General features: G+C 39.9%; 2 protein-coding genes across 3 annotated transcripts in view; one reads left to right on the top strand and one right to left on the bottom strand.

Moving 5' to 3' along the window:
* Positions 1 to 9503, bottom strand: part of USP42 (ubiquitin specific peptidase 42) — a 21859-nt gene extending 12356 nt beyond the window's left edge. The window contains exons 1-8 of one of the 2 annotated variants that reach the window (XM_075058931.1): positions 9378 to 9503; positions 5412 to 5649; positions 4432 to 4632; positions 3080 to 3190; positions 2813 to 2915; positions 2592 to 2659; positions 2358 to 2428; positions 1738 to 1820 (exon numbers count right to left, since the gene is read on the bottom strand). In XM_075058931.1, coding sequence (XP_074915032.1) covers positions 1738 to 1820; positions 2358 to 2428; positions 2592 to 2659; positions 2813 to 2915; positions 3080 to 3190; positions 4432 to 4632; positions 5412 to 5640 — 866 coding nt within the window. In that variant the 5' untranslated portion in view covers positions 5641 to 5649; positions 9378 to 9503. Of the gene's footprint in view, positions 1 to 1737; positions 1821 to 2357; positions 2429 to 2591; positions 2660 to 2812; positions 2916 to 3079; positions 3191 to 4431; positions 4633 to 5411; positions 5650 to 8184; positions 8505 to 9377 lie in introns of those variants that run through there. The other variant, XM_075058932.1, reaches the window with a different exon arrangement.
* EIF2AK1 (eukaryotic translation initiation factor 2 alpha kinase 1) lies at positions 8795 to 26842 on the top strand. The gene is made up of 16 exons (XM_075058934.1): positions 8795 to 8913; positions 9988 to 10184; positions 10728 to 10886; positions 12754 to 12890; positions 13643 to 13674; positions 14136 to 14235; positions 15053 to 15133; positions 15542 to 15641; positions 17219 to 17270; positions 17978 to 18347; positions 19408 to 19519; positions 19738 to 19844; positions 25206 to 25326; positions 25451 to 25530; positions 25924 to 26157; positions 26642 to 26842. The coding sequence occupies exons 2-16, from the start codon at positions 10088 to 10090 to the stop codon at positions 26762 to 26764; spliced, it is 1905 nt and encodes a 634-aa protein (XP_074915035.1). The 5' UTR covers positions 8795 to 8913; positions 9988 to 10087; the 3' UTR covers positions 26765 to 26842.

Below are 26842 nucleotides of genomic sequence, written 5' to 3'. Positions count from 1 at the left end.
GACTAGAAACTGCGAGTACTTTCCAAAATGGATCATATTTCAACATAAAAAATTCACTAGAAGGAAACAGGCATTCTGCAGGAGGGAGACACTGGGCAGTAATAAGTCTGTGTATACTGAGGTTGCCTGGAAAGACACTGAAACCATCTACAGTCTTCCCCCCCAAAATTGTTAATTGTAAGTTTGTTGCATTGTGCACTCAAAGGTAGGACATACAGAGCAAGCCCTGAAATTCAACCACTAGCACAGAGAAGGACTGAAACATGTCAGTTTACATCATCAAGAATAACACTGTTGATAGTTAACAAATAGAAAGAATTAAATAGCCTCTTTTCAAATTCTAATGTCAAAATACAAGGCAGATAATTCCAAACTGATGGAGAATGCCTATGAACAAAAAAAGAGACCCACACAGAATAAGAAAAGAAAAAAAAAATTATAAAATTCTATGAAGCTTGTAATTAGATACAAAGTTTTGAGGCAGTAATCTTTGTTAGAAAAATTCATGGTAGAGAAGAAAAGAAAAACGTCAATTAGGAAAAACTTAAAAGTAATAGAATAGTTTACCAGCAATGGAAAAGGTACTGTACATATGCTAAACCTTTATTTTTAAACTCACAAAAAGACTGAAACTTCTAGGTTTATTTGTGACTAAACCAATCACACCCCACATGAATGAAGGATCATGCAATTCAGATGTGAAGTGCTTATTATGGTTATCGTATTCTTCCTCAGCCAGAATCTGTAAACTATGAGAATTCTTCATACATATCATGTTGTTTGCTAGGATCCACAGATTAAAACGAACCTGGGATTAAATTGTTGTAATAGTCTATTGGATGCTCTTTATTCAACATCTGCGTTCAAATGTACTAATTAACTTATAGACTTCTGACAACAAAAAGCAAGTATTGCATTTTTCATTTAGAAGGATCAGACAGGAATGTTACAGAACCAAGCCTGGCGGTCTTTGCTTTTCTGTGTTTATGTTTGAATAACAACTTATTTTGCTAAAATATCTTACACAAATGTTCAATGCTCTTACATACATAGAAACATTTTACATATTGATCAGCATGTAGGACATCTTAACTCCACATGCTTTCACTAAGCGTAGGTTAGGTTTAGGGTGGCTCGTTTCAGACAACAGTAGTCTGCAGGTTTTACAATTCAAGAACTGTGCAAGACGACATTGTTCGACGAGCCAGCAGAGGTTGCTAATGTTAAATATCACCGAGTCTGTTCACATTCACTAAGACCCAATCTGACTTTGTTTCACAGTGAACACTAGGACCTTTGGGAAGCTGATGTTGCCTCCCACCCCAGATCGTTGTCTGTAGCTCTGTGCTTCAGCTCACCACTACTTATCGGACATGCCTTTTAACTTCTGGCCATATGAATATTTCAGTGTGCAAGTTCACACTTACAAAGACTGACAAACCCCAGTGTAGACAATACTAGGAATAAGAGTCTAATGTGAGCTAATGGCCACAATTCTTATATTTCCAAATTTTCAAACAGAAACACAGAAATTAGCCACTTAGAAACAAACATATTATTTTCCAAGCTTTGAATTATTTCAGTGCATTAGTTGTATAAACAAAACTAAATGAAAGAACAACAGAGAGCTGTGTCTCATCTTATTTCTAAACAAAGTCAAAAGATATCTTATGCTCCAAGTCATGCAATACGTTAAACGTGTATCTTGTATTAAGACGTAATTAGTAATAATCTTACTTGCTACACTTATAGCTATTTTCACCGTCCAGTTGTTCTGGTTTCACAAATTGTTCTAGAGCTCTGGTGACAGATGTAACTGCCTGGATGAGTAAGAAAGTAGAGCAGTAAGTCACTGGAAATGCAAAATTTCAAACACTTACTAGTAGTTTACGAGAGAACCTTGCTATTTCATACTTAAGTGACCTACTGTGAAACAGCAAACACTGTGAAGGAGGCAGAAACAGAGTACGCTGAGCATTTACTCATTTGAAAATGATTCTACTTCGAAATAAATAAATTTTGCAATGCCATGGAAAGCGTCTGTGGTACGCTTTGGCATCAACAGTGAGAACAATAAAATCCATCAGTCTAACAATAAATGTATATCAAAGTAGAATAATCGGAAGTATGAAAGTATCATTGTTGGTGTAGATGTAATTATTATTTTTCCAGCTTAAATCCAATGCAAATATGGAGACCATTTACATGGCTTTCACAGAAGAACAAAGTCCAATCCACTCCCATCTACCACCAAGCTCTTTTGCCTTAACAGTATATGTTTTTAAGTAAAATGACTTTATTTTAGAAAGCTCTACAAGTCTTTACACATCTTGACCCATATTAACAAAACATCTTACCTTTATATCCAAAGTAATATCGAGGAATGGCTCGTACGTATCCGACACTGCTTTGCAGTTCAAGCACTTTACTGGAATCAAAAATACAAATGCTTAACAATATGTGAAAGAGACTAACTGTGCAAATTTAAATCATTAATATGTATTACTTCAGTCAAACTACAAACTCCTTTACTACAGACAGACAAAAAGACACAGACCACTTCAAAGGACAGTAAGATTTTTAAAAAGTACCTCGGGATCTTAGATATCCTCCAAATATTTGATGAATAAGTGTGGTGGCTTGAGAAGATCTGTCCAATCTGGAAATAAATTAATATCAGACCTCAGAAGAAGATTTAAGGCACAGAGTTTTTCTTTTTATGAAAACTAAGGACATAGATTTTAATTTATGATAGTAAATAAAGGAGTAAGGGGGGCTAGAGAACATTTAAAGTGAATTTGTTTATGCTTACTTGGTGCTTCCATTCAAGCAAGCTTTCTGCAAAGCATCAACAGTGAAGCATAAGAATTCGTGTGCGTCCTCTTGACTGCCAAAATGGAAGTGTTTTCCTATTCCTAATAAATAAGAAGGTTATTATATTTATCTCATAAAATGAAAGAAAACTCACATTTCTAAAATCTCTCTTCTTTAAAGAATCAAAATAATTTATATGCATCAAATAATTCTTTGAGAAATAAAAAAAATATAAAAAACTCCCCAAACATCTAAAATTACTTACTTTTAAGGCCATTGATAACAGATGTAGGTTTGATGGCATTATTAGAGCAACACAGGACCTGGTTAATGTGAGTTTCCATAGTGCACATCATACAGAATCCTTCTTCATGACCTGAAGAGTGAAAGAAGAAAAAATCCCAGTCTAGTCAAATATACATTGCTACAAAAAAACATAAAAAAATAATAATCTTTAAATTATAGGTACAATGTCCATTCTCCATGCTACATCTTCTTCTCCTAAGGTGTCAATATCCCAACAGTTTTGTGACATTTTATTACGCAGAACTATATAGAATAAAAATGTCAATTAAGTCTGAATTAAAGTCGATTTTCTGATGAGAAATCTAAGTAACTATTGCAATGTCTTTTTTTTTTTTTTTTTGCAGGCTGACAGGAATGTGAACTCCACAGACTGCAGAATATATGAGGAAACAATATTGACATTGATGATACAGCACTAAGAGAGAATGTGTGTTATTTTCAGCACACTGCTGTTAGCTGAGCTTCATGACACAGAGCTAAGAATCCTCCGGGAGAAAGGAAAGAGTAAAGTAATGTACGTATTAGTATTTCTGCCCTCCTTTTTTTCAACAGGATTGTTAACTGAAATAATTTTAATATATGGTAAGAAAACACAGTTACATTTCTAGGAATAAATACTAAGATACCAGACTAGAAAGCACACAGGTGCCTTTGTAAAAATACATGTATATGGATATGAAAAGAGGCTCCTAGGCTTAAATAAATTCAAGTATAAAAATGAAATTTAAACAACACAAATTCAAGGGTTTGAAAGATACAGAATTTTATTTAGAATAAAATCAGTCTAAATTTTAACACAGTCCCACACAAATTTCTCTTTGAGTTCATAAGAGATTAGCTTATAGTGCTTTCTAGGGTGTTGGTTTTTTTTTATTAATGGGTCAACAGTAAACATATCATTTATTGCAGTATTAGTGCATTACAGTATAGAGGCTGTGAAGACTAAGAATCTACAATGCCAACGTCCTGAATTTTATCACCTTTCTACCAGCAGGAAACCCAAATGCCAAATGTTCATCAAATGCGTTACTTTACAATGCACTTCATTATTCACATGAAGCAAGAAATGATCTTTTTTTGAAGTTTTACCATGGTGCATTAAATCAACAAATGCACTTTATATGCTATTCTGAGCCTCCTGTTAATATAATCGTAGAATCATTTAGGCTGGAAAAGACCTTTAAGATCATGTTCAAAGCCAGGTTCTACAGAGAAAATAGAACAAATACGGGTTTTCTTCACGGAATCACTATTGTTCTTTCACCTTTAGTGCTGTCCAACAGATTTATAATAATGTTAGAAAGTACTCACATGACTGGGTGTGTTCAAGAGAAAGCATGTAATTGGCGAGAGGAGGCGTGTAGGTCAAACATTGTAGAGTAGAATTAAGGAAGCATGTGTTGCCGAGATTCTGCAGTCCAACTCCAACTCTTTGTGTTTCTTGCCAGTCCATACAAATTTTCTCAGGCGGAAAAAGAATTCTTTGTGGTGGGGCAATTCCGTCATTAACAACTGCAAGTAAATTATATTTTAAAAGAGATGTATTGGTTTTGTTCTAAAAAGGTTATTTAAAAAGTAGCATTCTGCAGAGGCACCCAGAAGAACCAACTATACTCCAAAACACAAAAACATTACGATGCGCAGCTTTAACAGTGCCACTCAAATTTGCTGGTCAACACGCTGTTTTGGACGATAGTTTATTCATCTGTTTTAGTTCTTCTAATACAAGACAAACTACCGCTCTGATTTTAGTAACTTTTGCCAGGTTTCTTTCCATCTATAGTCTTTAATCTAATTATTAATTCAGTTGTTGTTTTTTTCCTAATTGTAACTTAAAACCGCAAACTTACACTTGTATGGTAATAAATATAAGTACTAAGACAGAAAAATAAGCAAGTAGCTGGCACAAAAGGTAACCCTACAGATATCAGATGTCTTCCTAAGCAGCGTTTTCATTCAAAGGCTGGTGAATAATGGAAGCTGTGAATAGCAATGGTAAAACGTACTTTTCTCTGCTTAACAGAGAAGACCTGGGTAAGCCTGTGTATTACAAAAAGCTTCCCATAATGGACTGTAAATAGATCAAAACTAAGTTACAAATAGTTTGTAAATAGATAAAACTATTTCAACGCCAGTCCCTTCAGTTGCCTTAGGGGGTTCACAAAGTTGAAGTCTATACCACTGAAGTCTTTACTCATCATAGTCCCATCTTATAGCAGCGCAACAAATAAGAACCGCGTTTTCTACTTTGGTTTTTAAGAAAAAGAGGGGAGGACAAAAGACACACTTACCTAGATCTCTTTGGGCAAAAGGCTTTGATTTTTGAGATGATCTACAATAAATAGCACCTCCAGGTCCTTTGTCCACAGAGGCTTTGTTTGGATCTTCTGCAGGTGGTACCCGGCCCAAATTTGCAGTGCGTGACGTCATTTTTTTAGTACGGGGTTTCTTAGATTTGTCAGACCGCCTTGAAGATGACTTTTTAGGTTTTGAAGATTTTGGCTTGTTAACTATGGTCATTGTTCATATCTGTAACAGAGGCAAAAGTTCTGGTTGACATAAGAACGTCAAGAAGCACTCCAGAAAGAAAAGGAGAAATCCTGTCATTTAGTCTCAAATAACTTGAAGAGCTAAATAGCTGATAAGAATGATAAAAACAAGCAAGCAAGCAAACAAACAAAACCCCTACCCAAACCTAAACTTACAAAGCAGAATTTTCCATCAAAACTGTATCAATATTCCTTTTAACTTCTGCAGAGCTGGTGACTGATGAGATTTCTTATGCTTTCATGGATTTTAATCCATTACAGTTATGAAGACTTTTTTTTTTTTTTTTTTTAAAAAAAAAGTAGTTGTGAGCAGTAACACCTTCAAGTGCTGGCCTGTTGAGATCCAGGAGGAGCTGTTTGGCCCATCTTTTCACTCCTAGGAACCACACACTCCTGGGAACTTTGAGACACAGAGAATGGGACATAGCTCTGAGAAATCTTGGGAAAGGAGAGCAACACCTGTAAGTTTATTTCTGCCTGGGTTTCATCTGCCCCTCCAAGAAATATTTGTTTGGATACAATTTTGGCAGCAGTACTTGTAGTATTTTGCACCTATCACATTTACAACTCTTAGTATCAATCAAAGAGTTGAACCAAAAAGCATCTTTTTCAGTTCTACTTAGGTAAAGTTGTAGATTTTTCCATGGCAAAACAACAGGGGAATTTAAGCTATAAAAAGGAAATGCTGAATGTAAAAGAAAGCAAAACAAAGCCTTAGCCCCCAAGGACAAAGGCAATAACTAATATTAAGTCCTTTTTAAAATGCTGATTAGGTTGCAAGATGATACCTCTTTAATTATGTGTAATTGTGTGTGCATAGTAAGCTGCTGAGTAATTACATGATCAATTGTCAATTTCTATACGTAAATTTTTGCTACTATCTTACTATAGCACATAGGGCGTTTTTAAGTTTAGGGAAACTATAAACTTTACTGAGGTTTTAAAGCATAGGCTGCTTTGTTATACTGAAATAACTGGGAGAACAAAGCATAAAGCAGTTTCAGATTTATGGCACAACTTGATTGCTACTGATAAAACTTAAGGTAGATTAAACAAGGCACAGTAAATTAGAGAACTTCTAGTCCCACAAAAGACAAATTACGTGCAAAGCCTTTAATTAGATCTTTTTCCCTTCAAATTTTCAATTTAAAATCCACTCTGTACACATTTTCCATTTCTGAGAATACACAAAAGTAGAAAAATCCCTCTAATTTTACTGAGAAATGAAGACATCCTTGTCCATTTGGAAGGCTAACATGTCAGTTGTTGGGCTCAATAATTTTCAGAAAAGATCCAGTCTTCAAATTGCAGATACCAGTGGCATCTCCTTTTCCAATTGAAAGTGAAAGTTTTTCAACAATGTATTTAAAACGTATTTGTGGGACAAAAACCAGAATCAAGACTACAGTGAAAGGCAAACAGAAGAATATCACAAAAAAATCTTGAGCATTGTTGACCAAGGAGGTAAGCCTCACGTATTTTTTAGTTTATTTTTGACAACTGAGTGATACATTACCAGATATCAAGCACTATACAACAGCAAATATCAATGCTAGTAAGAATAAATCAGATCCACCACTTCCTCAAAATACGTCAACATAACTCTTAATTTGGACATAACATCTCTTTGACAAAGAAGCACAAAACTATGATCACTGCTATTTTTTCCTCTCCCATTGTTCAACTTACATACAGATTCTGCTCCTATACTGCTGCTGAACATAAATTTACACTGTCATGTGTCTCGAGTGTTATTTCCCTGCATGGATGTCACAATAGACTTTTTCCAGTATTTGGAGTTTTACATCAGCATTGTTTAGATTTTTTTCAGCAGTCTCATCACAAAACACTTTCAGTTATGACTTGGCTTGAAATATTTATATTTGGTCTCTGCTTTGCATACAATAAATCACAGCTCCAGAAGGTTTTATACAAGATCCCATTCACAAAACTGCTTTTAACCAGGGAGTAGCGATTACGCACATATCTCATTACAAAACAAACATTTTTGGTGGTGATCGTAAAAGGATAACACGCACGCAGAAAAACACCTAGGCAGAAGTAAGGAGCAATAGAAAACTACTATAGCGTAGATATGAAGACCAGGCACGCTCACGTCTCTAAATTACAAACTCCGCTTCCACACCACAACGCTACCGTAAGCAAAAATAAAAAAAAAGGGGGGGGGGGGGAAGGAAAGGAAATGAAGAAACACCCCAAACACACACGCCGGGCTGGTTTTACTTTCATTAAAAAATAATCCAGCCACCAAGCCGGGAAACGCGAACTTAATTATCGCTTTACCCTTAATTGGAGGCCAATTACGTACGTGAGGCACGGAATAACTTTAAATACTCTTTGCCCCGGCGGCGGGGAGGCCGGCGGAGAGTTGCCCGGCGGTGCCGGGGCCGTCTGAGCCCGGGGCGGCCGCTCTCTCCGTCGGACCCCGGCCCATGTCACAGCCCTCCCGTTCCGCACGGAACCCACCGTCCGGCTCCGGCGCCCCTTTTGTTACCAGCGCTGAGCCGGAGCCACCGACCCGCTCGCCCCCGGCTCTGCCTTTCGGAAGGGGCTTCGGTTCCCGAGGACGTCCGGACGCCGAAGGGTGAGCGGCAGCTTTCGCGGCCGGGCACGCCGCGCCCGCACGCAACATGTCCGCGCCGGGGAGCGGCCGGGAGCCCAAACGCGCACAAAAACAAAACCGACCCCGCCGCGCAGGCGAGGCTTGGGGCGGGGAGAGGGAGGGGGGGGCCGGGAAGCGGCTCCGAGGCCGGCTCCGCTTCTCCTCGCCTCGCCCTTCTCCCTCCAACTCTCGCCCCGCCGGGCCACCGCGCACCTCGGCCCCGCCGCTCCCTGCCCGGCTGGGGGCAGGCCCAGCGGCGTGCCGCGCCGCCTCAGCGCCCGCCCTCCCCGCCCCCTCTTTACCTTTCCGAGCCCGAGCCCGAGCCCGCACCTCACCGGCCGGCCGGAGGCAGGACCGCGGCAGGCGTCGCCCAACGGCGACTCCGTGCCCATGGCAACGCGCCGGGGGGGGGGGGGAGGCAGGCGGCGGGGGGGCGCGAGAAGGGGTGACGAATCGAACCCGGACCCTCCGAGCGGGAGGGCGGCAGGCCCCGCGGGGAGCCGCCGCCTCGCCGGGCGGGGAAAACAACGCCGCTCACGGGACTCGGGGCGAAAGGCATCCCCGTCCGCCCTCCCGCCGGTACCGGGACGCCGGGGGAGCAAACGCTGACTCCCCGCTCCGGTAGGAGGGAGAGGCGGGCGGGAGGGTGCCGGCGGGACCCCGGCGCTTAACGGAGGAGGAGGAGGGCGCGGAGCGGAGGCATCGCGCCGGGCGCCGCCGACGCCGGGAGGGGGGCCGGTCCCGCCGGCCCAGGGGGTGGCGGCGGGGCTGGGTCCCTCCGCCGCGTGCTGGGGACGGCGCCCCGCCCCGCCCGGGGAGGGAGGGGGGGGGTCCCACCCCCTCCGGCTGCCCGCCAGCCAGGAGGGCAGCGGCCGAGCGCCCGGCCGGCGCCCCGGCGGGGTGGGCTGGGCTGGGCTGAGCCGGCTGCTCCCGCCGGTCGCTTTTTCCCTTCCCTTTCCCGGGCCGGCCCCTCCCCCCCGGCCCATTGATTTCCAGGCAGGGAGACGCACGCGGCGCTGCCGGGCTTTGCCAGGCCGCCGCCAGGCCCGACGCTTCCCCCCCCCCCTCCCCCCCGGCCCCATTACCTGGCTCGGCCCCGCTTGACTCGGCGCTGCCGGGTCCCCCCCTCGCCGCAGCCCCCGCCTCAGCCCGGCCCGCTCCGCCTACTGTTACAGCCCGTCGGGGAACAATGACGTCCCTCCGCCGGCCTCTAGCATCCGGGGCCCGGCGCCGGCCGGGCAAGCGGGCGGGGGGAGGAAAGGAGGCGGCGGCGGCGGCGGCGGGGGGGGGGAGAGAGGGAGAAGCGAGCTCCTCCGGGTCACACGGGGACCAGCACCGCCCCTGTGCCGCTGCCGGGAGCCGCTAGAGGGGGCTCGGCGACCACCCCCCCCACCCCATCCCGGTCAGGGTGAGGTGGCGGAGGACGCCGCGACGAAGGGGCTCCCGCGGGGCGAAGGGGGCGGTGCGGGCCCGGGAGCCCCGCCGGGCGAGGCGGGGAGCCGCGGCCCCGCGCGGAGGTAAGGGGTCCCCGCCGGCCCCGCGGCGTGAGGGGACGCCTCGGCTCCCCACCGCGAGGCCGCGGTGCGAGCCCCCTCCTCGGCCGTAGCCTTCCCGCCCGCCCTCTGCCTGCCGGGCCGTATTCACCCCTCAGCGACTTATCCCGCCGGTTAATTTTTTATCGCTCCGCGCTCGAAGAGCGGCCATAAACGCGAGCCCGGCCCCCGGGGCCGCCCACAGGGAGGCGGGCGGGCCCCGCCGGTCAGGAACGAAGGCCGGCACCCTCAGCGCCCCCGGCATGTGGCGGAGGGGCTTCCCGCCGAGGGCCGCGACTCCCAGCGCGCCGCCGCCCGCCATCGAGTTTCCTGAGGAGAGCCCGGAGCCGCGCTTTGACGGTAAGCGGGGCCCGCGGGGGCTGCCCTCTTCCTCGGCGGGAGGTGTGGGGGAGCAAGGAGGGGACCTCCCCCCCCTCCTTCCCCTTCCCGCGGGTGACGGTGGGGCCCCCAGCCACCCCCCCGTGTGGTTGGCAGGGTGGGAAGGAGAGCGGAACCGCCACCTTCCCCTTTCCCTCCCTTCCCCGTCGCCACCGGGAAGCGGCAGCCGCGGGGGGTGATGCAAGAGCGGGCAGGCCCTTGGCAGCGCGCTGCCCTGCCCTGCGGGAGCTCGCCCTCCCTCGAGGAGAGCCTCGTCCTCTCCGGTTAGCTTCTTCCCGGATGCACCTATAAAGATTAATTAGGTCCCTAATGAGTGTCTTAAGCGTCTCGCTCAGTGGCAGCTCCTGTGGTGCCTTTTTGTGAGCCCGGGTTGTGTTGAAGCCGTGGGGGTTGGTATGTTGTTTTGATGTTTTGGTAAATGGGCGCATATGTGTGTGTGTAGGTATATATATATATATACACATATTGAGACCTAAACTCATTCATCTGACTGTCCTTTTCCAGAATCGGATGTGCCGGCGGAGCTGCGAGTTGCCAACGGGTCGCAAAAGTTTGTGAATTTCACTTCAACCATCCAAAACCAGCTGCTGCTTGTGTCGCTGCTGGAGCATCTCTGCCACATGTACACGCACAACCCTGTTCATTCGAGGTGTTTGTTTCGAAGTTAGTAAGAGTAGTTCTTTCCTCTCTCTTAAACTGCCTTACTGCAATACATACCGGATTCTTCTCTGCAGAATTACAGTGTAATATCAATACAAAGCTGTAGCTCTCATCCCATTAGGACGAGCAATTCTGAGAAGGGGATGAGTACCCTGAATCAACTTAATTGGGAATGAGGACCTGTCTTATTTTTAAAAACAGTAACAGAACATTGTTGTAGATGCAAGGATCAGACAGTTCTGTTCCAGCTAAATCGTGCGAGTTGCACCATGAGAAGGGTAGCAGGGTGAATTACCTAGCTGTTAATTCTGATCTAAAAACACAGGTAGAAGGGGAATTTAATAAAAATATTTATCAAGAAATAGCTGTAGCATAGTCTTCACTAAGTCTTTCAAAACTATGGTCTGTGAAAATTAGAGTAAATACCTTTTAAAGTCCTTTATTTTCCCTTAAAGTCTGCTAATACAATTCAGGGAGCTCGCATCTTTAGGTGTGAAGTGAAAATCTGTCTTTTGGGTATGTGACTTATCTTAGGTATTGTGTTCATTTAGGCACATATTTAATGCGTTTGAGAAACAATCTCCAAGGTTTTTCTCCTTACTATACGTGATTGTAGAAAATAAAATCTAATAGATTGCTTGTACTTAAAATTGAAGCCATTTATAGCATCCAGTAACGACAGTGCAGACAACTGTAATTTTTTCATTCTTGAAGTCTGATGTAGATGTTTGGCCCTGGGTCTTACTATTATCTATATCAAAACCAAAAATACCAGGGGAAGAAAAAAACCCCAACTAAATTTCCTCCTTTTGAGAGGGAGGAAGCGGGGGGGAAATCAGCCTGGGCATCTTCCAAAGTATGTAGCTGCTTGGCTTCTCAGTGTACATCTATGGAAAATGGCCTTCCTCCATTGGTATAGTTTAAACTAGTTTCCCAAGTGGAATAAGCCTGATGAACGAAAGAAATGCATATTGCAGTAATCGTATCTGTCTTGTGGGTTTTGGCTGGTATATTCATGTTGGCAAGGGTGGGTTTTTCCCATTTTTCTGGTGTGCGTAACTGCGTCCCTAAGGCTTGCGTAGCAAAATTCCTGATTTCTTACAGGTTCACCTTCAATACATTTTATCTCCTTTAAAAGATAAAGTAATAGGCTGATTTTTTGAAATGCTGGTACCAAAGAAACATCTTAAAAAACCAACCAAACAAAAACAAACCAAAAACCCTCCAAAACTTATGATTGAGTTTGTTTTAAGACCTTGGAACTCCTAAAACTTTGAAGTACATTTTTGTAGCATCTTTGCATTTGTACCATCTCCAGTATCTGTTAGGTTTTTATCTGCCACATTGTTGTTTTACTCCAACTGAGAAAGATGTGGTGCTTGGCAGGGGTGGAAGGGAGTGACTTCATTCTTTACTATGAGTATGCGTACGAAGGTGTGAGTTTGTATGTGAATTAGAAAATCTTGACATTACCACTTTTTATTATACACGTGTCCTCTTAATTGCAAGCAGGCTTTGAATTTCTCTTTTCACTGATCAAAATTAGTCCAAGGGTAACAAGTAAGCAAATGGGTGGAGGTTTGTATAATTCATCTGCTGAGATAAGGAAGAAGAGGAGATGCAGTTGTGACCATAAAGGGCATGGCAAATAACTGTATTATGCAAAGGGATTCCCGCAGAGCAGCTCTAGTTTGGATTTAATTAGTTTTTATTGCTAAGAGTATGGGAAACTGCATTGGAGTAGGAGTGACTGTTCAGTTTTTTAGATGTGCTATCTTTCGAATAAGGTTTCTCATTTAAAAACCAACTGTTTACATGGTCTTATTGGCCGGCTTTATTTAATGTGACCTTTCTCTGTTCCTTTGTACAGTACTTCGTCAGGCTTTCACAAGAACAGGGTTGCTCTCCCCTTTCGCATTCTGTGATGAATTTAGTACTGTAAGACTGCAGCATAATAGAGCCATCACCGAACTAATGAAAGCAGCTAATCGACAAATACTTAATGGGGTAAGCTTTATTAAATTTCTTTGGCAACCTCCGCATTAAGGAATTGACACATCATTGCATCCAAAGAAGCTTTGGTTTGGGGGTTCTTTTAACATTGGATTGGGTCTTTTTATTAATTATTCAAAATGGTACTCCCATTCTGCCTTAGCTGTTTGGGCTGGCATGTTCTGGTTCTATAGCTGCAAACCAGAGCTTTTAAAGCCAGCAATATTTTGTTCCTTATTAAATATTTTTTTTTAAATTAAAAAAAAAATCTTTATATAAACACAGAAAAGGTGTTTTAAGTATTGCTACAGCTTTTTTTCAACAATGGTCATACATCCATTTTCAACTTTTAACTGTTCCAGTTGATGATGTTAACATCCTCGTATTTGTATTAGTGGAGGGCATAATTTGTATACGGCGTAATGTGCTTCAGGCTGAATCAGACCAGTTTGCTTATCTTGCTGCTAGAACTAAGCTAGTTAATTTTATCTTAAGCACTTTTTAGAGCCCTCATTTTACCCTGTTTGCCAGCAGAACTCTAAAAGGGCAGTAATCTCTCCAGCAGGGAGATGTTAGTAGATTGCTGGTGGGATAATAATACTTTAATTTGGTGAAGCTCTCTGTAGAATGTGAATGGCTTTCAGTAACCTCATTTTTTTTTCTAAGAACATAGTTGTAGTTTCTGTTTTGATTAAGCTGTCTGTTTGGCATGGTAGACCTCTTATTCTGTACGGCTTGTTTTTATGTTGGATTTTGTTGTTTCGTAGGAACTTGATAATGGAGATTCTCATGCAATTGGGTATGTATTCAAAGCATTTAGAAATATTAAATTTAACTCCTTCCGTAAAGTTCTGTGGTCCGCTCTGAATTTAATTAGTACTGCGTTTCATATTTTGGCTCTGAAACGTAGGAAAAAAAAAAAGTGAAAATTTCTTCAAACTCTCAAAACAATCCAGTGAAAATTTCTTCTTCAGTACAACTCTCACAGTTAGTGCCACCATTCAGGAAAACAAGATTTATCAGGCATAAACTTAAAGAAATCATCTTGATACCTCTGTTAACACAGAGTGTGGATTTGTAGCACATGTGCATGCTGTTGCAGTCTGCTGGTGTTCAGTATTCGTTATGGTAATGTCAAAGCATTTTCTTTTTCTTCTCATAATGTAAATACTATTTCTAGATTATGTACACCTGTAGCCTATATAATACCTTACTTATAAATTGTAATTGAGTTTAATGAAGCCTAACTTTTTTGAATAGGGAAAAAGAAGTTCTCTTTGAAGCACAGACTTCACGATACTTGAATGAATTTGATGAGGTTGCAAGGCTAGGAAAAGGAGGATATGGTAAAGTATACAAGGTATTCTTTACCTTCCATTTATAACTGATCAGTTTATATCTAGTTTTTCTTTGAAATTTAGAGTTAGTTTTGGCTGTTTTGTTTATTTTTCTAAGAGAAAGCCGAAAGTACTCATTTTCCAGTAGGACAGGTGCAAACCTCCACATGTGAAGGATGTTGGCATTTCATTTCAAAAGGTGCTCGTTTCTGTTTGTCAGAAGCAGGCTATATCAGATGTTTTACTTTGTGTATTTTGACCCTTTTAAAGTGAATGAAAACTCTTTATTTCTTGTGTGAAGTGTTGTGATATATTGACTTAAAACAGCCACAGGAACTGATCAGTCTGCGTGCCCCAATGTTCCAGTTGTGACTGCGTGAAAAAAAGCAGCTTTAATATGAATATGAACTGTCCAACACGATGTTGAATTGTATTAAATACTTATAGTGTATGGCTGGCCTAAGGTGCCCCGCCATGTGGTATGTGCCATGTGTAAGTGACAGTTGTGGTCTCACAGATTTATTGAGAACCTGTTTAAGCTGTTATCAGGACCTATTAGCGTTTTTATTTTTTTTTAATTGATGGAAAGATAGCTGTAAAGCTATGTATTTCACGAGGATTGGATTAGATGCTTGCAGTCCTGAAGGATGGCAAAAATAGAGTATCCTTATTTTAGGCAGCTGGGGCCTAATCCCAGTTTCATTCTCTGATACGGGTGAGAGGTTATCTGAATGGAGTGCAGAAATTAATTTTTAGAAAATAGTTGGCTCTAAAGGATTTAATAATTCATTAATCCAAACACATTAACATCTAATTTTGTCCTATTGCAATTGTTTTCAGGTCAGAAACAAGTTAGATGGTCAGTTCTATGCTATTAAAAAAATTAACATTAAGAAGGCTACAAGAAGAGATTGCATGAAGGTATTCTCTTTCCTGTGTTTCATCTCATGTTTTAACTCCGTGTCTGCTCTAGCTGATTCTTATTTAATTTAGTAATATAGTTAATATTTCAAAAAACATAAAAAAGTTAATAAGATTTTTTTATGCATTCTGAGTTTCTAAAGATTTGACCCTATCAACACCTAGTAGAAAAAAGTAAATTAGAGGTATTTAAGTCTGTTAAAAGAAGCATATTATTAACTTGAATTTGATCATCTCTGCAACTATGAAAATCGCAATTTGTTTTAAAGCTTCCGAATTTTCTCCATTACTGTAATAATATTATCTGTTCTTTCTCTGTCAGACAGTTGGGGTTTTTTTGTTATCTGTTGGATTTACTTAGCACTCAGAATAAAGGACAGTCATGCTGTTTCTTTTTGGTCTTTTTAGGTGCTACGAGAAGTTAAAGTGCTGGCTGGGCTGCAGCATCCTAACATTGTAGGCTATCACACTGCTTGGATGGAACAAGTTCAAACAGTATGCCCAAAAGGAAAGTACAGCATATTGTGTAATTGTTGCTTGCATCCCGTTTATAACCTCTGTACTGTTATTTGCAGGAGAGTATTACTTCTCTGATAAAACAACTACTCTTTACAGCCAAAAAAAAAAAAGCAAACTGCAGGTGACCATCAGGTCTTTATGTCTCTCTGGGCACTTCAGTCTTTTGCCTAATAACTTATCTGTTATGTAATAATGAATTTGGAACACTGGAAATATTAGCTTTGCTTCTGGTAATATATGAGGAGGATTTTAAAGTTGTGTGAACTTCAGTGGAATGCAATGAAAAACTTCTAATGCAAAAAGTAGTGACTTGACAAGGAGAAGAACGAATACTGAGGAATAAGCCACTTCAGATATTGGGGGAAAAGTGATGGAGAAAAAAAAACCCACAAATTTGCTACCATGTTTTGAAATCTCAGAGTTGTAGCAAAACTAGAATAAGTTTCCCACTATGCTTCTCTGTCTATCTGGAAAAGAATTTAGAAGAACTGAAAGAACCTGGAAATAAATACTTTAATGGCAAAAAAAAAAAAATCCCTCTGCTTTCCACAGGAGTTTTTAAATTGATGAATTGCATTTCATAGTTCTGCAGTGAGAGAGCAATTTGGGTTTTTTGTGTGTCATCTACTGACTGTACCTGTTGAGAGCTTATCTACTTTTATGTTCATTTTAAACCTTCCCTGCCCCCCTTTTTTTTTTCTCTTCAGTTTCTCTGTTCTTGGCTCTTCCCACACTTTGTCCTTTGGTCCCTTTGTAACCCTAATCCGTTCGTCCCTTTCTTTCTTGTCCTTTTCCAGAATGCCTTTAGCAGTTAAATCTTTTGATCCTCTCTTAGTAGGAGGTTTGTTTATGCTCTATATGACTTTATTGCTTTCCAAGTCAGTAACTTGATGCCCAGTCAGCTCTAAGCACAAAAGAAAATGCATAGGAAGTTGACAGTGTAGTAAAACAGACAAGACTTTTTAACTGATGATACTGAGAATCTTGAAGGATGCAACTTTGTAGTGCTAGGAGTACTTTACAAGTATTTAATGGTGATAATGTAAGTACATAACTAGAGCTATAGGTAGGTCCTGTGGTACTTCCTGGTTTTCCTTGGCTTACAAGATTGGTGTTTCATATTTGCCTCTGTGTGCTAAAACAAACTGCTTTTTCACATAAATATACAATTTTAATGAAAATTATTTCCAAAATATCAACTGCCTTCAAAACAGCAGCAGGGTGATGCAAAGGATGTTGGCTTGTGGAGTTGCTTCTTTAACTGTGTATTATCATATACATTTTAAGGCCTTATTTTGGACAGGCTAACCTCTAGGTGAATATCTAAGAGAGCCCAGTGCAACCCTTTCAGTGACCTCGTACAATATTTATTCTAATTTAAGGAAAAATGAAAAACATTAGGGTTTCCTCTTAGTAGACTAACAAGCACCTTTTGCAGCAGCAGAAATACAGAAAAAGATATCTACAGGTAAATTCAGTAAGATGCTCTAGCCTAAATGTTAATTTATAGTAAATACATGCATGCTTTGTTTTGTAAAATACCATATTTATCTTTTTGTCCAATAGATAAAACAATAATGGAGTTGCAGCCATTATCTTTGGAGCAAGAGAGTAGCAAGTAAGTATTACAAATCTCAATGATAACATTTATTTGGCTTTAAAATAAGGCTTTTTTTTTTTTTTAAAGTAATGTTAAAAGAGTACCAAATTCAGCATATATTGCACAAGTGCTTTTTGCTTCCAAATGATAACTAAAACAAGTCTTAATTATCCTTGTCATTGTTTCTCTTGTTGCATAAGCTGAATAATATTACTGGGTACTTCTACCTTCTTTGGATCTCTCAGTTTCTGAGTGCCTGAACATAGTACTGGGCTTCAAGTGTACTTAAAGTTCTGTGCCAGTCAGCAACACTGATTAGTACTATGGAATCTTATTAGAGCGATGGGGCCTTCTGTTTCTCAGAAGTGTTGATTAGCCCTTTCAGTAAGGAGACGGAGTCCTATGAGAAATACGGTGTAACTTCCTAAGTTTAAAACAATGAAGATGCATCACACTTCTGTCCAGTGAATGCTGTGACCTAGGACAGTATGTATCTATGAGCTGTCTGGGTCAGCTATGAGGAATCCCTCCTGGAGGAAGGTATTAAAAAGGCTGGACCCTACACTGCCAATTATGTAATCCTGAAGTTTTATATGGGGAAGCAGCTAAAGTCTTACTCTGGAATGCAGTTTGCAATTGAAAAAAACTTTTCAGAATGGTGTGTCACAAATAGATGGTATAAAACTGTGTACATATTTTGATTTATCTTCCTTTATTATTTTCAGTGATCACTGTCACATACAGAGTGTGGAAAGTGGTAGTTCAATTATCTTTGCTGACCTTACTTCACAAGAAAAGAAGTCCTGTGACAGTACCAGTCTTAGAAATCTGGGTAGTGAATCAGTACAGAATATGTGCGTAAGGAATGATTTTACAAACAGCAATAGTAAAGAGTTTATGAAACCAGATAAATGTGAGTTACCCATGGAATTACAAGAAGACTCTGTAAGCAGTGTTAGCAGTGGATCAACTGATGTGAAAAATCATCCAGCACGGGGACCTCATTGTCGTCTGGATCAACATGCTAGCACTGAAAGTAAGTCCTCCACTGAAGAATGCTCCAAGAATGATGTAGTGCTCTGTGGAGACTTTGAGGTAAATACAGTTCTCTTTAGATATAAACTGCTGTCTAATTTAATGATGTTTGTAAAGTAGAGTTTGGTAGACAGAGGAAAGATTTATAATGATAAATTTTTAAAAAACGAAATTACTGCAATTACAGCCAAAAATACAGACAATTTTTACTTAAGTGTGTAACACCATTACAAGGAAGCTGACCAGAGGAGCTGGCAAAACTCGGCATACAAGAAAGTTTCCATGAATTAGTCACCTTGGGTCCTTTCAAAGTACCTATGTGAATAAAAAGTACTACTCGTGCATAAAAAAAAAAAAAATTAAATCAAACTTGAAATCAGCATTCAGTAATGGTGGCTAATTTGGATATTATTGATGAAAGTGTCTAGGTATGTAAGGTGGTGCCTACACAGTGTAGGATTACATGTGAAAAAGAGAGAAGCAGATATGGGCAGGGAATCACCACTCTGCCTATGTTTCTAAAACTTTGTTGGCATTCATACCACTGCAATGTTTTATATAACACAGCCAGCTCTGGAATGCTTCAAGCTTTTGCTATCATTTGGAGTTCCCTCTTGCAAGAAATCCAAGGTTTTAAAGGTGTTTGCTTGAGTTGTCCAGGTTATCAAATGAACTAGTACATTATCAGAAACTGAGTATGAAGTTACATATATTAATAAATAATAAAATTCCATATCAAGAGATTGACATTTTTTGCTATTTTATATTAATTATTATTTTCTTAGGCCAGAATGAACTTCTGTTCAGTATGTCTAGAAGACTTTAAACTCTAATTTGAATATTAAAGTATATAGCTGGCTGTTTTGTTAGCTTTTATCATACAACAATCATTAAAAGTTGAGGAACAAGCTAAAAAAAAAGCCAAAACTAGACAGCATTGTTGCATCTGCTTCTTGAATGCAGTAGATCAGTAATATTGTATTTGATGTCATTTTGGTATCTAACTGTTTTTTTTTAGTTTACTGAACAAATTTTGTTGTTATTAGCGTTAAAGAAAATAACTAAGGAAATACTATTCATATTACAGTAGCAAAATCATGGGCCATTATTTTTCTGTTAGGTGGAGTATCGTTTGATGCTTCATATACAAATGCAACTGTGTGAAATATCCTTGTGGGACTGGATTGTTGACCGTAATAAAAGGTGCAATGAGAGAACAGGGGAAACTTCCAGTAAGTTTCTTTCCTTTTTGGAATTTTGAGGTTAGTGACTTTTTTGCTGTTTCAAAAACACTGTCTTAGGAGAAGCACGGGAAATTCCATTTTTAAACTATGCTGTTAAAAATTTCTTCCACATCATAAATAAACAGAATTCAACAAGACATACCACCATAAACTTAAATAACTCAGTACAATTAGCTGAAATAACTTAGATTTTAAATTGTTTTAAGGTCCATACCATCTTGTCGATGTCCGCTGGACAATGAAAATTTTTCAAGAGTTATTGGAAGGAGTATGCTATATCCACAGCATGGGAGTGATGCATCGAGACATTAAAGTAAGTTCATCAAATTATTACTTGAGGTTCAAGAAAACACATTATGGGAGGATGAAAGCAACTTCATAGTTGAATTTGAGATGACCTGGGGTCTTAAGAATTTAGCTATGTTACATATGAAAAAAACACATTGTCTTCTCTATACCAGTACCGTACTTACTTTACTATAAGCATAGTACTCAATCACATTGACTTACAAGTGAATTATGATTAAGCTGTGGAAATGTTTTCTCCTTTGTGAAGCCATTTTCTTGTCCTGAGCAGGGATGGTGAGATTGGTTTTGTTTTGTCTTGGTCTCTCCTTAACCAGGGTAGGACCTAAATTACCTAATTACCTAAAAAAAAAATTCTTTCAGGTAATTATAAAAATAAGCAAAGCCCCTTGACTACTTCTCAATTTGCTAACAGCCTATCAGTTAGCTTTTGAAAATATGTTCAAGTTATAGTTACTTGCTTTTAAAAAAGAAAAAAAAAATCCCTCAGTTGCAAATAATTGCTGTCTTTCAAAATGGTTGCTATCTCCACTAAGGGACTGAAATTGTAGGTGACGTTAGTGACTGAATGAAAAGTTTTGGTTTCATTCCTATTAAGAGTAACAAAGAGCAGGCTTAAATAACACTTTGAATGATTAGAATAGGATGCCCTTTATATGTTCCTGTGAAGGTTTTTTTGAAATCTAATCATAAGAATAGTTTTGACTTACTGGTTGGCTTAAATGTGAAGCACAGGTAAATATATCTTGCTTTCTCCCCCGCCCTTAAACTGACAGACTCGAATAGCAAGGAACTGAATGTGTGTTTTCCTGCTCTGCTTCCTACAGAGGTTCTCTGCATCTGATATGGTAGCTATATGAGGAAATTAGTGTAAAAATCATCTTGATTATTAAAACTCCACATGTGGAAACTCGGAACTACTTGAAAAGACACAGTCTTTCTTCTGGATTAATTTTAATTTTTCTGCCAACTGTTTCAGGATCAACAGTTTTTCAGTTTGCTTTCTTGTTTAGCATCCTCATGGCCTTATTGTCCGAAGTCCTGGTAGTTGTATAAAGAATTCCATACAGTTACTGGGAGCCTGTTTTCGAGCCAGTGCTCATTGTTTTCACTGTATTTTCTTCTAATGGTGATTTTGCGGATATCTCAGAGACAGTAATTTCTGTGATAATGTTACAAGAAAGCATCTTAAAGCATTTGAAATTCTGAGAACGGAAGTCCAGTGGGTGGATGTCCTTGATTATCTCTTTACTTTAGTGGATACGAGAAGCTTAGCAATGTGTTCAACAGTGCTCTATCTTTTAAATTTGATCTGCATTGAAGAAATGAGAAGAGTGGGGTTTGCCCATCTCTGGTTAAACTGTTCATGTCTGCATTATACTCTTAACAGAAGATCAACTATTTCCTTTATGCTACTTGAGCAGGCCTCATGAATAGCCATTTGTCCTCCTTGGGTATTTACGTTGGCTCCATTACTTAATAGTAAACGGATGCAACCTGTGTTGATTGGAGAACCTAAAATTCTGCTCACTTTAGATGATGCTGTGCACATTGCAACATGAAGGGCAGTTCTTCCACAAGTTGGACTGACAAAGTTCATGTTTGCTCCAGAGGCAGTTGAAGTTGCTGTTACCTCTGTGTTTGGTGACCCTGCAGCTCTGTGAAGAGGTGTCCAGCAAGACTTGTTGGTGTCCTTTAAATTAAGATAATACTCAAAAAGGATGCATATAGGTGGAAAGGCATCATCAGACTGTTGGCCTAAACACAGAAGACCATCATATTTGTAATTACTTATTTCAGGATTTGTCTGATGTCTTACATTATGCAAGATACAGAGACACTTTTCTGTATTATCCTGTGAAGTTGGTTGATTTCTCTGAAATTTGTCTGAAATGGATGTCCCAGCTGTAAGTACTAGGCAAATTTAGTAGGAGAAGTTGAAGTGCTGTGTAGCCTCTTGTTACTTCTGTAAAATGTTGTTTTAAGTTAATTTCTTTTTATTAAGATGAAATTACCTAGACTAAAACTTCTGGACTGGTAGGGCATAACATAGTAACAGGTCCCAAAACTTCAGTTGTCAGAACAAATTTTATGAGTTGCCGTGACCTAACAGAAGCTTGGTCATTAACTTATATTTGTTAACCACAGCTTCTCTGTGCCCAACAGGAATGCCTAAGATGGTGTTAATGCCCTCAGTTCCTCTATTTCCTAGTTTTATAGCATGAGAAATGAGTCATTGTAGTTCAGCTTCAGGCCAATGAAACTCACAGGAGAAGTGTAAGCAAGCAGCATCTCATCTGTACATACAGACATAATCTGGCAGTGCTTGGGCCTCTAGATTATAAAATCTTAGAATGGTTTGGGTTGGAAGGGACCTTTAAAGATCATTTAGTCCAACCCCCTCACCATGGGCAGGGACAGCTTCCATGAGATGAGGTTGCTCACAGCCCCATCCAAGCTGACCTTGAACAACACTTCAGTGATGGGGCATCCGCAACTTCTCTGGGCAGCCTGTTCCAGTGCCTCACCACCCTCACTGTAGAAGATGTCTTCTTTATATCCAATCTAAATCTACCTTCTTTCAATTTAAAACTTGCCCCTTGTCTTGCACTGCTGGCCCTGTTGAAAAGTCTCTCTCTGTCTTTTTTATAAGCCCCCATTATATATTGAAAGGCCACAGTAAGGTCTCTCTGGATCCTTCTGTTTTCCAGGCTGAACAACCCCAACTCTTTCAGCCTTTCTTCATAGGAGAGGTGTTCCAACCCTCAGATCGTTTTCATGGCCCTCTTCTGGACCCACTCTGACAGGTCCACGTCTGTCTTGTGCTGGGGACCGCAGAGCTGAACACAGTACTCCAGGTGGGGTCTCACCAGAGCGGAGTAGAGGGCAAGAATCATCTCCCTCAACCTTCTGGCCGTGCTTCTTTTGGTGCAGCCCAGGATACGGTTGGATTTCTGGGCTGCAGGAGTGTATTGCTGGATCATATCCAATTTTTCATCCACCAGTATCCCCAAGTACTTCTCTGTAGGGCTGTTTGCAGCATAAGAAGTATATTCAACAATTAGTGTTGTGTGTCTGAGTCAAGAGATACTACTTCTGGTTATGGTTTCTGTTCATATTGAGTAAACCAAAACTCACTTTCAAAATTATCAATAGATGTGATTCCACCATATGTTGTATTAAGTCAGGTATACTATCATTCGGGGGAAGAAAATTTATGTGATTGTTTGAACTATATGTAGCATCTTACTTAATAGCCATTTATGGATATTGCTAGAATTTGTCTTTTTTAAACTCATGTGAGTGTTAATTAGCCATCCTGCAGCAATGTCTCTACAGAGTTCAACTGTGCTGTGCGTGCAGATGAATGGCCCTAGTTTTGAGTTGCCACCAATAATTTAATTTGATAACACCTATTTCATTTATTGGAAGAAATACTGAATAGTGTTTCACTTTTCCCATTCCATGTGTGATTTAATAGATCTGTTTAAACTTAACAGTTTGTCATGTGTTTTATATTTAGTGATTCCTTGAATAGAAGCCATTCCAAATTTTCAGCATTCATGTCACCAATCTATGCACAATTTTCCAGTTCTCATACACGCTCTTTGAGATAGGAGACTCAGAACTGCACACGGTACTGAAGATAGCCGTGTATTAATTCATATGGTATCACAGTGTTTTCTTCTTTATCTTCCTCTCCCCTCCAGTAATTGGTAATGTACAATTTTGGTTTATGGACTGCTATTGAGCATTTTTAGAGCTGCCTGTTAACCATGCTTAAGTAACAGTCAACACAGAGACAGTTGTTACATATTTAAAATTGGGATTATTCTTCCCTTCATTTACATTTTCATGTTTATTTGCACTGAATTCCTTTTGTCATTATACTTCCTACAAGATCCTTCCACAGTTCTTTGCATTCAGATCTCATCTTGATTTCTCTGAATGATGTAGTATTGCCAGCAAACTTTGTCATCTCACCATTCACCCTTTTCTACCCATTTACAGAGGTGTTGTTCAGCATAGTTCTTGGCACAGATTCATACAAGAATCCGTTGATGATAACCTTTGCTTTGAAGGCTGACTATTTATCCCTATTTTTTCTTTTATGTCTTTAAACTAGTTATCTATGTGGGGACCTTCCCTCTTTTGTTCATTTTTTTTTAAAGTAAGATTTCTTAATCTAAAAGTATTTTCAAACACAAATTATAATCCTGATCAAGTGGTTACCTGGAGGGAGGGGAGGTCTATGAGGTGTAAGGGTCCTTCCAAGCACTTGCTGTTTCACCGACAGGATGATCAGCTAGTAAAGCTTCAACAGTGCTACTGTCATCTTCCATTATTACTTCATATAGCTCTTCATGGTGTGAATTTTATTTCCTCTGCCCACAGGAAAACACAGTGGCAGGCCTACTGGCTCCTTTATGTTACTCATAGACAAGGGAACTGTAATTTTTTGTAATGCAAATCCATAATCAGAAATAGAGGATTTGGAATCTGGCACTTGAACAGTGTCATTCTTTGAGATGTTGCAGGATGTCTGGTTCTAGCATAGCTTTGAAGTAACCGCATTATTCAGTGCAACATTTCAAAAGTACTATAAAACCAGCAAATTTCTACTTAGTAGAAAAAAAAACCCTGTACTAAGCAATAGTGCTATCATTTCTCATCCAAATGTCCCTAAGCTCAGAAACCTTGTGATACAGACTGTGTAAAACCAGTAATTTTGTATTATGTTTTCTTTTATCTGGCAAGTATGGGGTTTTTCTTCTAGATACATAATGCTAGCATTTCTCCTCCTTAGTGGTCCTAAAGCCAAAATATTTGGATAAAGTTTCAGTTTTTCCAGTCAGTGGTCTCTATTCAAGTCTCTTATAATTTTGGGTTTTTTCATAGCAACTTCCCAGAACCAAGTAGCATGTTATAGCTGTGCTTATCATATAGAGAAGTATATTTTGTTTTACATTATGTCTAGCCCAAAGATAATATTTAGTCCTCCTTCCTGCTACATCAGTTGGTCTAATTTGCTGTCTACTCTTGCCTGTTTACGTTGACATTACTGTTCTGCAAATTTCCCATTTTCTGCTGACCCCCCCCCCCTTATCTTTCCACTAAATCTTTGGTTTTCCTGTTTTGCTTTTCTTCTTTTTCTAGACCCTTCATAGGTGGTCTTTCTGCCCAAATGGTGTTGCTAATGCATAATTTGGCATCAGCTATGACTATTTTTTTTCTCTCTCACTAATGAAAGTATTAAATAATTATCTTACACCTGTGAAACACTGGATTTTATAGACTTTGAAACAGCTGAAATGTCATAATTCTTTATATAGATATGTTTTAGATTTTATACTGCCTTGTTTTGTAGCCCAGAAATATATTTCTACATGGATCAGATCATCATGTAAAAATAGGAGACTTTGGATTAGCCTGCAAAGACCTTCTTTGGGATGATGCAGACCAGTGGTTTAAGACAGAAAGGATAAATGGTAAGAGAAAAAAGCTTCACAGGTTTCAGTGTTTTAAGTTTCTATGATATTAAAACCATTAAATATTAAGTGAAATGGTAACAATGTAACACTAGCTGAGTAAGTCTAAATTGCCTTTTCAAAGGGTTGATGCATACTTCAGGAGTGGGGACTTGCCTCTATGCCTCACCAGAACAATTGCAGGGATCCCACTATGATTTCAAGGTAGGGAGGTTTTGGTGGTGGGTTTTTTTTCTATTTACACATGATGATAGATAATAGGAATAAAACAAGTCTTCAAGTAGGTAAATACATAATATTTGGTAAATACATAAATATTCCTCCTACGGTTACACATAATGTTGTTGTTGAAACATAGATTTCAACTTTGCCTTCTAGTTTGCTACTAATGCAAAAATTATTTGTGTTTCTAAGATAATCTTGAGGAATGTATACAGATTTGAATTTGTGTTCCTTTAGTAGTGTCATGATACTTTTCATATCATCATGAAACTTCATTGTTGCGCAACTCCTTCACATTGTGAATTTTTTCTGAGAATCTAGTAAGTAATTAAAAATAGCAGTTATCCCAGAACTTTTTCTTCACCCCATTACCAGTCAGACATGTACAGCATGGGTGTTATCCTGCTAGAACTCTTTCAACCGTTTGGAACAGAAATGGAAAGAACAGAAGTTCTTACACATTTAAGGAATGGCCAAATTCCTCATAGTTTCTACAAAAAATGGCCTATTCAAGCCAAGTATGTTAAACTCCTCACCAGTCAAAGATCTACAGAAAGACCAACTGCTGCTCAGCTGCGTGAAAGTGAACTATTTCATACCACAGAACATGTAAGTTATGCCAAAAACCTCAATCTCTACAGGATAAACAAATATAAAAAGAAAATGCCCTTTGTTTCCCTGCCTGTATTATGGTTTTTTTTGTTTTAAATTGAGGATTGTGTGATTGAGACTCTTCTCTGATTACAGTATTTAGGCCACTGTATTAATGTTTCTGGTGTCTTTACAATGAGATAAATGGTCACTAAGTATAGGTAACTTTATAAAGACTGGACAGTTGCTTTATGTACAGCTTGAGGTATTTATAGGTCAAAAAAGCTTTTGAAGCTTTTCATCAGTCTTGCAGAATCTTTTATCATTTTCCCTTTCCTTGCCACACTTTTTTGTTTGTGGATTAAGTTGTAGAATCAAATATGCAGAATAGCTGTGGTGCTGCAGAATGTGTCTGTAGTGGATTGTAAACACAATTCAAATAGGTTAATAAGGCTTTATCCTTGCCTGTCAATAAATGACGTAAACTGACTCTCATTTTCAGGTTATTTCTAACCTACAACAGAAGGTGAAACAGCAAGAGGAAGAAATAGAGAAACTGAGAGAGAGAATAAGACTGCTTTCTGAAAAACAAGGTGAACATATGAGACTAGGTTCTCCTGTTTAAGTACAGGAAGAACTAACCTCTATTATATGCTAAGTTATATAAAATGTTTCTTTTTTTACATAAAAATATTTCAATGCA

Source organism: Buteo buteo, chromosome 27, assembly GCF_964188355.1.
Source record: "Buteo buteo chromosome 27, bButBut1.hap1.1, whole genome shotgun sequence".
In the NCBI taxonomy this organism is placed as follows: Eukaryota; Metazoa; Chordata; class Aves; order Accipitriformes; family Accipitridae; genus Buteo; species Buteo buteo.
Note: the sequence above shows the minus strand (reverse complement) of the source record. Positions and strands in the feature narration are given on the sequence as shown.

Coding starts and splice junctions, on each gene's coding strand:
- EIF2AK1 (XM_075058934.1), top strand. CDS start 10,088: ATGTGGCGGAGGGGCTTCCCGCCGAGGGCCGCGACTCCCAGCGCGCCG. Junction 18,348..19,407: donor TGCTCTGTGGAGACTTTGAG/GTAAATACAGTT, acceptor TTTTTCTGTTAG/GTGGAGTATCGTTTGATGCT. Junction 25,327..25,450: donor TAAGACAGAAAGGATAAATG/GTAAGAGAAAAA, acceptor GCCTTTTCAAAG/GGTTGATGCATACTTCAGGA.